At 37.5% G+C, this 13,953-nt stretch overlaps 1 protein-coding gene across 4 annotated transcripts in view; it reads right to left on the reverse strand.

Moving 5' to 3' along the window:
* Window positions 1–13,953, reverse strand: part of EVA1C (eva-1 homolog C) — an 81,387-nt gene that overhangs the window by 19,597 nt on the left and 47,837 nt on the right. For all 4 annotated transcript variants that reach the window (XM_007493289.3, XM_001377517.3, XM_016433169.2 and 1 more), the window contains one exon: window positions 6,386–6,529. In XM_007493289.3, coding sequence (XP_007493351.1) covers window positions 6,386–6,529 — 144 coding nt within the window. The remainder of the gene's footprint in view (window positions 1–6,385; window positions 6,530–13,953) is intronic.

A 13,953-nucleotide genomic window follows, 5' to 3' on the forward strand; every position in this document is an offset into this window, starting at 1 on the left:
ACATTAATAGGATTAAAAGTAAAGTCTTACACTGGTTTTTAAATCTTTTTTAAGTCTTTACTTTCTGTCCTAGAATTGGTGCTAAGTATCAGTTCCAAGGTAGAAGAATGGTAAGGGTTAGGTAACTGGGATTAAGTGACTTGCCCAAGGTCCTATACATGGGAAGTGTCTGAGGCCACATTTGAACCCAGGACCCCCTGCCTCCAGGTCTGGTGCTCTCCTCTGAGTCACCTAGCTGCCCCTTACACAGGTTTTTAACAAATAGACTTCAAAAATTTAGGATGAATGGCTACAGAACAGTTCATCTGAAAGTGATCCAGAGATTTAGTGCACCGTAAGTTCTACATGTGTTAAAAGTATAATATAGTAGCCAAAAAGGCTAATGGCACCTCAGTCTGCATACAGTGAGGCAGGTGTCCGGGAACAGGGAGGTTAATAGTCCCACCATACTCTGTCCTGGTCAGAGCCCATCTGTGCTACTGTGCTCAGTTCTGGATGAGACATTTTAGAAAGGACACTGGTACTGAGAGAGCATCCAGAGGAGAGGGAACATCACTCAAGAAAAGCTAATCTTTCTTCTTGACCTTCCTACAGCGCTGGACACTATAGACCACCTTCTGGATATTTTTCCCTCTCTGGGCTTTTCTAATTCTGACATTTCTTGATTCTTCTCCTATATGATCACCTCTTAGCCTCTTTTTTGTTAGATTTTCATCCATGTCACACTCACTAACTGTGGGTGCCCCCTGCCAAAGCTCTATCCTGGGTCCTCTTCTCTCTTCTCTCTAGTATCTCACCTGGTAACCTTAAGGGCTTCCCTGGGCTTTGTTTTTAATCTCTATATGTGTGTGACTCACAAATCTATTTATCCAGCCCCGATCTCTCCCCTGGGCTATAGTCCAGTAAAAAGGGTTGCCAAGTGGACATTTTGATTTGGATGTCCTTTAGACATCTCAAACCCAACATGCACGAAAGAGAACTCCTTATTTCTCCCTGCCAGGTCCCCCCCCCCCCTTTTCCAAATTTCCCTAGTACTGGTGAAGGTACTACCATTTTTCTAGTCACTCCCATTCATAATTTTGGCATCATTCTCCACTCCTCATATGAAAACAGTTGCTTAATCTTGTCATTTCATTCTGTAGAACATCTCTCACCTCCAGTCTCTTTTCTCTACTCACATGGCCATCACCCTAATATATATTCTTGTCTTTCAACTAGACTATTAAAGTAGGCTTCTAATTGCTTTCTCTGCCTCATCTTTCTCCATGCCAAACCACCTTACACTCAGCTGTCAAAGTGATTTTCCTAAAATATAAGTCCAACCATGTCACACCTATTCAGTAAACTCCATGTGTTCTCTATTGCCTTCATGATCAAATATAAAGTTCTCTCTTAGGTATTTAAGGCTCTTCTTAACCTGGAACCTTCTTACCTTTCCAATCTTCTTATTTTTTTTATTCATTTTCACCTACACTGGACAGCTACGTGGTAGAATGGATAGAAGGCCAGTCCTGGAGTCAGAAAAGCTCAACTTCCTGAGTTCAAATCTGGCCTCAGACACTTACTAGGTTTGTGATCCTGGGCAAGTCAGTTAATCCTGCTTGCCTCCATTTCCTCCTCTAAAATGAGCTGGAGAAGGAAATGGCAAACCACTCCAATATCTTTGCCAAGAAAATCCCAGATAGGGTCATGATGAGCTGCACATAACTGGACAACAGCAATATAATAAATATCTTCAATTATTTAAAGGGCTGTCATTTGAAGAAGGGATTGAACCTATTCAGTCTAGTCACACAAGTGACGAAATTGAGAGAAAGTGGATTTAAGTTTGATATAAGGAAAAACTTCCTATGCAAAAGTTGGCTGCTTCAGGAGAGAGGGAATTACCTTGCAATAGAGACTGGCAAGTGAAGACTGGATGAGCGCTCATTAAATGTTGGGGAAAAGATTTTTGTTCAGATTTAGTGGAATTAGATGATCTCTGTGGTATTGTCCAAGTCTGAGATCCTTTGACTTTCATTCTATGATATAGTGTAATATTTATTGGCTTCTAGAAAAGCACTAGAGTTGTATCTACTGATTATAATTCATTTGAGTTCAGAAGATGGAAAGACGTAGGAATTTCCTTTTTCATAGCTCCAGCAAGTACACATTTGTACTGTATAATTGAAAATTTGTTACCCTAAAAAAGAACTACATTTCCCAGGAGCCCACTGACTTCCTGTATTATTTACTTCCTGTAGACAGAGGATATTAGCGAGTGGGTGATCCTCTTGGGGCTCTTTCTTGGACTTACAATCAGCATGGTGGCAGTGGTAAGCTAAGTGCAGGGATTTTAAATGGGCTAATCAGCCATGGGCCTGTGGTCTTTATTTTGTATCCTCTTTATTATTTGATTTCTAATGATCATTAATAAATCCCTTAAAATATAAATTCTTATTATTGAGACTAATTTTAATTTTTATAGTACACTGTGGATATGAATGGGAAAGGAATTAGATTGATACAAATGCATGTATAATTCTTTCTGTATCATATTTAGAATTAAAATTACACTAATATCAACATTAGTCAGAGAGCTATGGATAAAATTGTATTTTCAAAGGATCACAGTATCACAGATTTAGAGGTAGAAGAGGATCACAGAGTTTATCTAATCTAATCTGACTCCATCATTTTACAGATGAGGCATTTGAAGCCCCAAGCGATTAAGTAGCTTGCCCATTAGTGGTTATACAAGTAGCAGTTAAAGTGGAAGAATGGGAATTCAAGTCTAGGTCCCCTAACTCCCAAATTACAGTGTTCTTTCCACTGTGCCATCTTGCCTAACTCCGCCCCTATCCCCCTTAACTTTAGCCCCTTTACTGAACCACTAAAATCCTACTCATGGAGGTAGGTGACTCTGGATTCAACTAAGGCTGGCTGAGTGCAAGCTTTTGCAGGACCTACGTTTTATGCAAGCTGGAAAAGTTTTGAATTCATGCCCAGTGAACCACTTATGACCAGCCCAATTTTGGAAAAACTCATCTCTAGACTAGCGATCAAAGGATTATTTATTTTAGCCATAGCAAATCATAAAAACTATTTATTGCCTATTACTTCTAAATCTTAAAAAGCAGTACTAAAATGTTTTGAGAGACAAAGATGAAGACCAATTAATCAGCAAACTTCTCTTACTTATTATTCTTAGAAAGATCCAATATCAGTAAGACTTGCCTGATTAATATTAACTAGCTAAAATTGTGAATATTGAGAATTTAAATGAATTGATAGCATCTATACATTGTCTATTGCTAGTGCAAATGAGCACAAGTTCTCAGACATGCCTGAAAGAGATGACCCTGGACAAAAGGCTGAGGGAAGTTATGAATAATAACAAAATTTCTTTCTGCTCAAAGATAAATAATGAATGGGGTATTTGCCCCCCAAGTACTCGGTAAGAATAAGAAAAAGAGGGATTCGGATCTTTTAGCAGTCAGATATGGAATATTCTCCTTGTTTATTGAAAATGAATTCGAGGGTTCCCCAAATCAGCCCAGCATGTTAGTTACTGGCTGTTTTGGGCAATACCTGCAGCACGCCTTGCAAAAATGGTTAAGTGGGGGACGACAGCTAGATGGCTCAATGGATTGGGAGCCAGGCCTAGAGATGAGAGATCCTGGGTTCAAATCTGCCCTCAAATACTTTCTAGCTGTGTGACTCTGAGCAAGTCATTTAACACCAGAACACAGAATTGATCCTAAGACAGAAAGGTAAGAGTTTTTTTGGGGGGGGACAAAAGGTTAAATGGAAAAAGTACATGTTGCCTCCCCTTCCCACCTACCTCCACACACGGGGCTAGAATCTAAGGGTATGCAGGGCAAGCCAGTTGGCATGGTTTAGAAGATATCAAAAAAGGGGCAGCAATAATAAAACTAATTAAACTCTTAAGTTTAATTGTTTTGCACAAAGGTCTGCTTTGAAAAATGATTACTGAATTACTCTAAAGTCTTTTTTTTATCAACATGAACTCTTGTTTCTGTTGGGTGAAATTCAAAAATGTCAAAACATTAAAGCTAGCTGAAAAATGCTTAAAAGCCGCAAATCTTTTTTGAATGCATCAGGTTACACAGTTAAGGGACATTTGGCAGAAACAAAAACGTTTTTAAAAGTCACCTACTTAGAAGATCTGCCTCTTTTAATCTATCTTCTTTTGGAAAAACATGAAAATGTCCCTCCTCCCTCTGGAACAGCTCACACTGGAGCATTCTCCAGGCTGATCCAGATTCTGCAGCAGGGGGAAGGGGAAGAACACCCTGAGACAAGTTGCTTATCTTTAAGACAAATTAAAGTAGGATACTGGAGGAAAAAAAAAACAAACCCTGTTCCTCACTGACCAACATCAAGAAGGGTCTGATGAATACATATGCTCATCTGAAAACTAAATACTGGATAGATTTCTGGCTTAGCACGCATACTAGAGTAAATTAATAGCTGCTAAATTGAGCTGGAGCTCCTGGAACTTGTGTAGAAAATGGTGAAATTAGTGGTTGCTAGGTGAAAAAGTGGCTTGAGAGTCAGGCCCAGAGATGGGAGGCCCTGGGTTCAAATCTGACTTCAGACATTTCCTAGTTGCCTGATCCTAGGCAACTCACTTAACCCTCATTGCCTAGTCCTTCCGAGCTCTTCTGCTTGGAACCAATATAAAGTAATGATTCTAAGACTGAAAGGGTTTAAAAAATAAAAAGAAAGAAAGGAAAGGGTAAGGCTATAATCTAATCCAAGCATATGAGATTAGGCCAATAAGAAAAAAATCCCCTACCTTTTCTGGATCTAATCCTACTGAAATCAACTCATACAGGGCCATAAGTATGATTGTTGAAGTAGCAAGAAAAGAAATGCTTGTGGAAAAGAAGTTTGCTGTGATTGCGATGAGGTCTCTAGGAGCAGAATAAATCAGAGTGGCCAGATATTACGTGCTATAGGCTCTCCCCAAAGTTTTAGTGCAGTTTTAAAGTTTAATAGCTTAATTAATATGAAATATAATGTACAATGTTAATAATATTAATATAGCCAGTGATACTATGTGATACTAACATTTTTAATATACATGGTATCCCAAAAGTCTTAGTACAGTTTAAACTTTTAATAGCATAGATTACAGGGTGTCCCCCAAAAACTTCATGTTAATTGCTTTAAAAGTTTAAGCTTTAATCACTTGAAACCACACTAAATTTTTTGGGATACCTTCTATCTTATAAATGCTACAGGTTCCCATTTAAGGACATTTGGGAAAAGGTGGGGAAGGTATAACATGGGAAGTTAAGGTACAAATGTTTGTTTGTTTTTAAACATCTACCTTCTGTCTTGATTCAAAAGCAGAAGAGTAACAAAGGCTAGACAATTAAGTGACTTACCCAGGGTCACACACTTAAGAAGTGTCTGAGGCCAGATTTAAACTCAAGTCCCCCTGACTCCAAGCCTGGCACTCTATCCATTGTGCTACCCAGCTGCGCCTATGAATGACTTATTAATGAAACAATTTGGGGTTTGCCCATTCCGAAACTTTTTAAAAGAATACAAATCGAGAAGCAATGTTGTAGCTAAAAGACATTACTTCTCCCCCCCACCTACATTTATTTTCCCCCACGTTATTCTTTTTTTAGACTATTTGTCCATGGTTACATGATTCATGTTCTCTCCCTCCCCTCTTCGGTCCCCTGTCCTGAAGCTGATAAGCAATTAATTCCACTGGTTTATCATATATGGAAGACATGACTTCTTAAGTGATTGTACTGAATTAACCAGAATCTGGAAAGACTCAACACTATGTTATCTTATTTCAAGGGCACTTCAAAAAAAAAAAGAAGAATCAAAACACGAGCTACTTCCCAATATCTTCATTATTTAGGGCATATATCTGGATAGTATATCTACAGATACATGGTCCGACTAATTACTAGCAAGAGAAAGAACTAATCCCTTAGAGGACACACGACCTAGATTGTGGGCTTAAATGATTGCCAAAGTTTTGCTAAACTCTGAGGACAAGGCAGTACATTTTGAAGGCTTCTAAGTCCTTAGACTTAAATCATCACACTTGGTTATGTTAATTTTACCTACATTTGCTTGTTCCTGCCCATCTGATTGCTAAAAAAACAAAACCAAAAAAAAAAAGCCTCTTTGAAAACAAATTTTGACTGAAGAGGAGACTTGCTTCTCTGATATAAATAGGGGACAAAGAAAGAAAAAATGCCTTTCTGGGATTTGTGGAAAGACAGGACAGAGAAGAATGGCTTGTCGCATGTGGACTTCAGAAGAATGTGACTGTTACATTTTTCTACATGATTTCACCCTACAAGAGGGGTAAGGGAGATAAGAAAAGAGTCCAAGAATTTACTCTTACCACAGGCATAGCCCACAGTGAGGTATTTTTTCACTCCTGGCAGACAAGGACTTCCAAAATGGTGATTGTTGACAATGATTTTGCATCTCTGCTTTCCATAGCATCTCCTGGATAACACATCTAAGGCTGAATAAGATAAGCAATCTGCAAGAAAAGAAGCAGTTACACAAGTTTTAGGACTATTTTTTTAGCTTTTTGCAAGTATGATTCTCACAGCCACCCAAGTCACTTATTTCTGTTTGCCTTAGTTTCCTCATCTCTAAAATGAGCTGGAGAAGGAAATGGCAAACCACTCCAGTATCTGTACTAAGAAAATCCTAAATAGGGCAATGAAGAGTCAGATAAAATGGAAAGGATTGAAGAACAATAACTCAGGAGAGAAAGTTAGGAGCTAGGCAATATCTCTTTCCTGTTCTTTAAATCAGTTCCAACACAGAACTAATCTAATACTTATCTTATTAGTAACTTAGACTATGCAATGCTTTGCAGTTTATAAATGACTTTCACATGTATTATCTTATGTGACCCTCACAACAACCCTCTGATAGAACAAATACTACAATCCAGATTTTACATATTCAAAAATTGAGGCTCAAAGGGAATAAATAATTCCCAAAAGTAATATGGATGATAAATATAGAAACCAAACTCATGTGTTCTGCCTCAAAGTTTTTGTTTTGTTTTGTTTTAATTATACCAAATTAATAAAAGAAAGAATGAGAAGAGGACTTAAGTGCCCAGGAGATGGGAAGTTGGGAATACAAAGACACAATCTCAGAATCAGAGAAAGGACAGTGAGAGACAAGTGAGAAAATGGAGAAAGAACACATAATATATTTATAGAGTGGAAAGTCAAAATGTTAACAGCAAAGAAGATATGTCTACCTTTTCTTTAAAAAAGGTTTTAAAGACTTGTACAAAAATATTTATAGTTGCGCTCTTTGTGGTGGTAAAAAATTGGAAAATGAGGGGATACCCTTCAATTGAGGAATGGCTGAACAAATTGTGGTACATGTTGGTGATGGAATATTATTATTCCCAAAGAAATAATGAACTGGAGGAATTCCACGTGAACTGGAACAACCTCCAGGAACTGATGCAGAGTGAGAGGAGCAGAACCAGGAGAACATTGTACACAGAGACTGATACATTGTGGCACAAACGGATGTAACTGACTTCTCTACTAGCAGCAATGCAATGATCCAGGACAATTCTATTCACATCCAGAGGAAGAACTGTGGGAGTAGAAACACTGAAGAAAACAACTGCTTGAATACATGGGTGGAGGGGACATGGTCGGGGATGTAGACTCTAAATGATCATCCTAGTGCAAAATCAACAACATGGAAATAGGTTCTGATCAAAGACACATGTAAAACCCAGTGGAATTGTGCATCAGCTATGGGAGGGGATTGGGAGGAGGGGAGGGAAAGAACATGAATCGTGTAACCATGGAAAAATAAATATTCTAAATTAATTAAATAAAAATTTTCAATTAAAAAAAGAAAAAAGGTTTTAAAGATTAAGCAGAGCAAAGAGATGAGGAATTTTGGATACACATTATGAGTATGAAATCAAGGTATGAGATAGTCATTGGGGCTTCAGTTATGTAATAAGGGCTTTTCCATTTTCTTATTTCCACACCATGACAGTTATTCAGATATCTCAGTCAATCAATCAATATTTATTAAGCATCTACTATGTGGAGGTACTGTGCTAAGCAGTGGGAATACAAGAAAAGTAAAAGACACCTTAAAGTTCTCTCTGACAAAAGTGGAACAATAATTTTTGGATTTGATTTAATGACATTTTCATTGTTCTAAAGGTGGAAGAAACAACAAAGGGAAAATCTATTCTGGATCTAATTCTCATTAGCAGGACAGAACTAGTTTTAAGACTAGCTATGAGAAAAGGTAAGAAAAATGGGAGTTCCTGGAGAAGAGTTGAAAAGCCAAAGGTGGAAAATAGCCAGTGAAGACTTTGGGGAGACTCAAGGGAAGAGGAGTGGTTCTTCTTTTTTTGTGGCTTGGCAAGGGCTAGCTCCAAGCTGTGTCTAAAAAGTGAGAACTTAATGAGTTGGAACTGAAAGGAAGCATGTATTTCCTGCAGGGGAAGTCAGTAGCTCATGAAGAAAAGCTAAAGTGCCAAATGTTCAATTTAATGTTGAAGATTGGTAGAGTGGAAAACATGAAAAAAAGAGAACAAGACCAGAGATGCCTGACAAAAAATAAGATTACAATGGAAATCAGAGCTCACTGTGAAAAGGAATTATTGGCCTGGATAACCTGGACTGGACTAGCTAAAACAAAGAGGTCTAAAGCAAACTAATATGGCAGAATGAATGAATGAATGAATGAATGAATGAATGAATGAATGAATGAATGAAGAGCTGTTCCAGAGTAAAAAGGGGCCTGGGAATTAGGGAAGGAGGGAGGCAGCAGGCTAGAAGTGCACACTTCCTAGAAACAATGTGGTTTGCAAAGTCCTTTCACACATACTCTTTTATTTAAGTCTCCCAATAACCTTGGGGAGGTTATTTTTTTAGGCAATCTATAAAAATGCCTAGTGAGGATTGCTGTTTGTCCTTTGTTTTTGAAGAGGACCAATGACATCACAATGGCATCTTGACTGGTTCATGAACTGGATTTAAGTGATGCAGAGTGGCACCAAGTCATCAGTCTCACTCTCTCTTCCAGAGTCACTGAAATCCAGTCTGAAGACAAAATTCAGGACAACTGGCAATGCAGTGGATGACCTACCTTGGCATCTTCGATGTCTAACCAAGCTCTAAGCATTCTATACATAGCCCCTGTTTCAGCCACCTTGATGGCTGCTAGAACAAGCTGTTCTCGGTAGAAACCCCCCTGACTCACCAATGGGGGTCGGTTATCCTCAGCCTCATTTATCCCATATGCTGAGATGGTTTTACCAGGAGTTGTCCAGTTTGTATGCTACAGCTTCTTGGAGCCACCGCTGAGAGATCTGGGTGACAGGTAGACACCAAAGGTGGATGAGCAGCCCTGAAAAGGGCTTTAGTGAGTGCTCGCACCAGAGAGGCTAGTCTTCCCTGAATATCCCATACACCCAGCCTAGTGAGGGGTATATAGGATCAAAAGATTATTGCTTTAGAGCAGGAGAGCGGGGAAGGGAGCAAGTATTTATTCAATGCCTGTTCTATCCAAGGCTCTGTGCTAAGACTGATTGTGTGATCCTGTGAGGTAGGTAATAGATGATATCTAGCCTCTTGATGAGGAAATTGAGGCAGAGAAGAAAGAAATTAAATGACTTGGCCATTGTCACCAAGGTAGAAGAAGTAGAACCAGGATCTAAATGTGGATACCTTGACTCCAAATCCAAGGCACTGAAGCAAATGCTTTCTCTAAATATGCACAAGAAGCTTCTCGTTAACTGACCTTGATGAACTGGAATCCATTCAATTCACGTCCGTTTTGACTGGTTGGACTGATCATGATCTCGTGTGTGTGTGTGTGTGTGTGTGTGTGTGTGTGTGTGTGTGTGTGATATAATTATATAATATAATTATCAGGAGCAGAGGCATGGGTAATCCCAAAAGAAAGAAAATAGAAGTCATCGATATTTGACTCTAGATTATATTTATAAACTTATAACAACAACTGACAGCAACAGAGAGCATTACATATAGTATCTCATTTTATACTCAAGATAACCCTGTGAGATAAGGACAACCAGTATTGTTACCACGACTTTACAGATAAAGAAAAGGGAGTTCAGAGAACTTTGGACTTTCCTACAAACATACATACACACATACATAGGGCTGGTTGAGCATTAAGAGGTACAATCTTTTTTAAACCCTTACATTCCATCTTAGAATCACTACTAACTATTGCTTCCAAGGCAGAAAAGCAGTAAAGGCTAGGCAATTGGGATTAAGTGAGTTGCCCAGGGTCCCAGAGCTAAGAAGTATCTGAGGCCACATTTGAACTCAGGACCTCTCATCTCCAGGTCTGGTTCTCTATCACTGAGCCATCCAGCTGCCTCAAGAGGTACAATTTGAACCTAAGTATCTCTTGACTGCAAATCTAGAGCTTTTATCATTTTTTTAATTCTTAAATACTTAAAAATACTTAAATTATTTAAAAATATATAAAAATATTAAAATATAAAAAATACTTAAATTAAAAAATTATAAAAATACTTAAATTATTAAAAATTATTAAAATTTTATTTTAAAAAAGCCACATGATTAAATCCTGATTTAGAAGTCCCCAGAAAACTGCTCTGTTTTCCCATCTTTTGTCTCCACTAAATTCAAGTTGGGAAGCCACAGTGGGAAGAACTCAGGGAGTGAGGGGGCAGGAGGCTCTACTCCAGCCCATTAATAAGCTACACAACTCTGGCCAAGTCACTTAGCCTCTCTGAAGCAGAGATGTCAATGAAGCAAGAAGAGTCAATGCAACATGTCTAAACTTGAAAGAATGATTTGCTGGAGATAAAACTCGGTGGGTAACTTGTCCACAGACAAATAACAGAACTGCCAGTAGAGATAGATTACCAGCTATCCTACTGGGGAAAAAGGATGTTTTTTTACAAAGTTGCTTTTAGGATCTTATGGTTAGTGTTTAAAAGAATACACCCAAAGGATTTGACTTTTAAAATCCCTTCTTATAAAGGTTTCCTTCCTTCCTTCCTTCCTTCCTTCCTTCCTTCCTTCCTTCCTTCCTTCCTTCCTTCCTTCCTTCCTTCCTTCCTTCCTCTTCCTTCGTTCCCCTTCCTTCCTTCCTTCCTTCCTTCCTTCCTTCCTTCCTTCCTTCCTTCCTTCCTTCCTTCCTTCCTTCCTTCCTTCCTTCCTTCCTTCCTTCCTTCTTTTTTCTTTCTTTAATTTTGACTTCTCACTAAATGTAATAAATTCAACCCCCAAAGAATAAATTGTTATTAACTAAACCTTTAAAACTGTTGAAAGGAAGAAGCATGCAACTGAGCCACTGTCATTTTGTGTCCCTTATCTTTGGAGGCACAATGGATAGAGCAAGACTGGGAGTCAGGAAGATCCGAGTTCAAAGGATGCTTCAGATATTTACTAGCTATGTGATCTTCAGTGAATTATTTAAGTCATTTCAGTTCCCTTATCTGTAAAAATTGAGATAGTAATAGCTCCCATCCAGAGTTATTGTGAGGACCAGCTTTTTGTGATTTTTTTCAGTTAATAGAATTTATCCACAAGTGTTTCAACTCCTTCCCACCCTCCTCACATCACACAAGGTATCATCTGGGAGACAGACATGTTCATACAAATTAAATCTTTCATGTTTTTATCTTCAGTTCACTCAATACAGGTACCATTTACCATTTATTCTTCCAATATTAATTCTATAGCTGTGTATGGTGTTTTCTGGTTTCTACTCATTTCATTGTTCAGTACTGCATGTAATCCTTTCCAAGGTTTTTTTTTAATTAGCCTGTTCATCATTTCTTATGGCACAGCAGCATTCCTTCACAATCACATTCCATCATTTTCACAAATCTCAAAGCACTATATCAATTCTTGCTATTACTCTTTTTACCCATACTTCTTTAATTTTTTTTAAATGTATTTGTTTGTTATATTAAATATTCAGGTAATTCCCACTCTCCTTGTTCTCTTCCCATTAGAGAAGCCATCATATGTGACAAAAAGATTTACATATATATATAATTATGTCTTATTTATTTCTATTTATCAGTTCTTTTTCTGGAGGTATACATACACAAGTTATTCTTCCAACAACATTACTGTTACTGTCTGTAATGTTCTCTTAGTTCGGCTTGTTTCAGTCTTCATAACTCCATGTAGGTCTTTCCATGTTTCCATGTCTTTCTTAAGAAATACATATAAATTTAGTATGTCTCCAAGATTAATTTTTATTTATTCATTTTAATTATGTTTATTAAATAATATTTATTTATTAAATTTTATTTATTAAATTATTAGATCAGTTCACATTTCTACCAACAGTATATTATTGTTCCCATTTTTCCACATCCTCTTCCAACATTTGTCATTTTGCCCTTTTACAATTTAACCAATTTGATAGGTGTGAGATGATATCTCAGAGTTGTTTTGATTTATATTTCTAATTAATAATAATTTAGAGGGGGCAGCTGGGTGATTCAGTAGATTGAGAGCCAGGCCTAGAGATGGGAGGTCCTGGGTTCAAATCTGGCCTCAGATACTTCCCAGCTATGTGACCCTGGGCAAGTCACTTGACCCCCATTGTCTAGCCCTTAGCACTCTTCTGCCTTGGAACCAATACACAATATTGATTCCAAGATGGAAGGTAGGGGTTTTAAAAATAATAATAATAATTTTGAGCGTCTTTTCATATGATCGTATATAGATTTGATTTGTTCATCTAAAATCTTTATGTTCATATCTCTTGACTATTTTAATGGTTCATATTCTCATATACTTGCCAAAATTCTCTATATATTTTAGATATGAGGCCTCTATTTGAGAAACTGTCTATAAATTTTTCACCCCAATTTACTCCTTTCTTTCTAATCTTGGGTACATTTGTTTCCCGTGTACAAATCCTTTTTAATTTAATGAATTAAAATTATCAATTTTACATCTCATAAAGCTTTCATTCTCTTGTTTATTCATAAATTCTTCTATCCATAAATCTGACCAACTCCATGAATAATTATGATTGGTGAAGGGTATTTCATGATCATGATGATGATAATTATTGGGAAAACAGCCTACGGATATTAACAGGTGTTTACAAAGCAAATGAAGACATTCTGTTTTGGGGCCATGCCTTCTGCATATTAGAGACAAGTATAGCCCTAAAGGTTGTATAACTAAAATATACAACAAGCAAAAAGTAGAGCCACCACAAGAAAATCCAAAAGAGGAAAAAATAAAAGTGGTTCAGATCTGTTCAGAACCAGAGGACAGAGAAGTTAGAATCCATTAATTACCTCCTAAAAGAAATCTCAAAAAAGAAAAGTCCTAGGAATGCCATAGCCAAAATCTAAAACACAACTAGGCATTGTGTGCATGTGTGAGAGCACACATTTGACAGTTTACTCCACTGTCAAAGGAGAAGGCTATATTAGGTGGCCCGAGAACTTCTTTTCCACTATAAATCTTTGACTTGTAATCCTGTCTCTTTTTGAAGCTCAAAGGAACTAATATCTTGCCACTTACCGTAAACATGTATATCAAGACATTTCAGGAAATAAAAGAATTTATCCTAGTTATAAATATTTAGTGGTTCCCTATTGCCTCCAGAATAAAATACAAAATCCTTAGTTTGACATTAAAAAACTCCCAATATGGCTCCTGCCTCTCTTTCTAATCTTAGTTCCAATTATTCCTCTTAATGTACCCTTTGAGGGTTTACTTTCTCCTTTTTTTTTTTGTTGTTCAAATGGAGATATGGGAATTTGTGTTGTTGGTGAGTTTTCTTTTTTCCTTGATAATGTTCAGTTGTTTTTCTGTCATGTCCAACTCTTGATAACCCCATTTTGAATTTCTTTGGCAGAGATCCTAGAGCGGTTTGCCATTTCCTTCTCCAACTCATTTTACAGATGAGGAAACT

This window comes from Monodelphis domestica, chromosome 4 (genome assembly GCF_027887165.1).
Source record: "Monodelphis domestica isolate mMonDom1 chromosome 4, mMonDom1.pri, whole genome shotgun sequence".
Lineage (NCBI taxonomy): Eukaryota > Metazoa > Chordata > Mammalia > Didelphimorphia > Didelphidae > Monodelphis > Monodelphis domestica.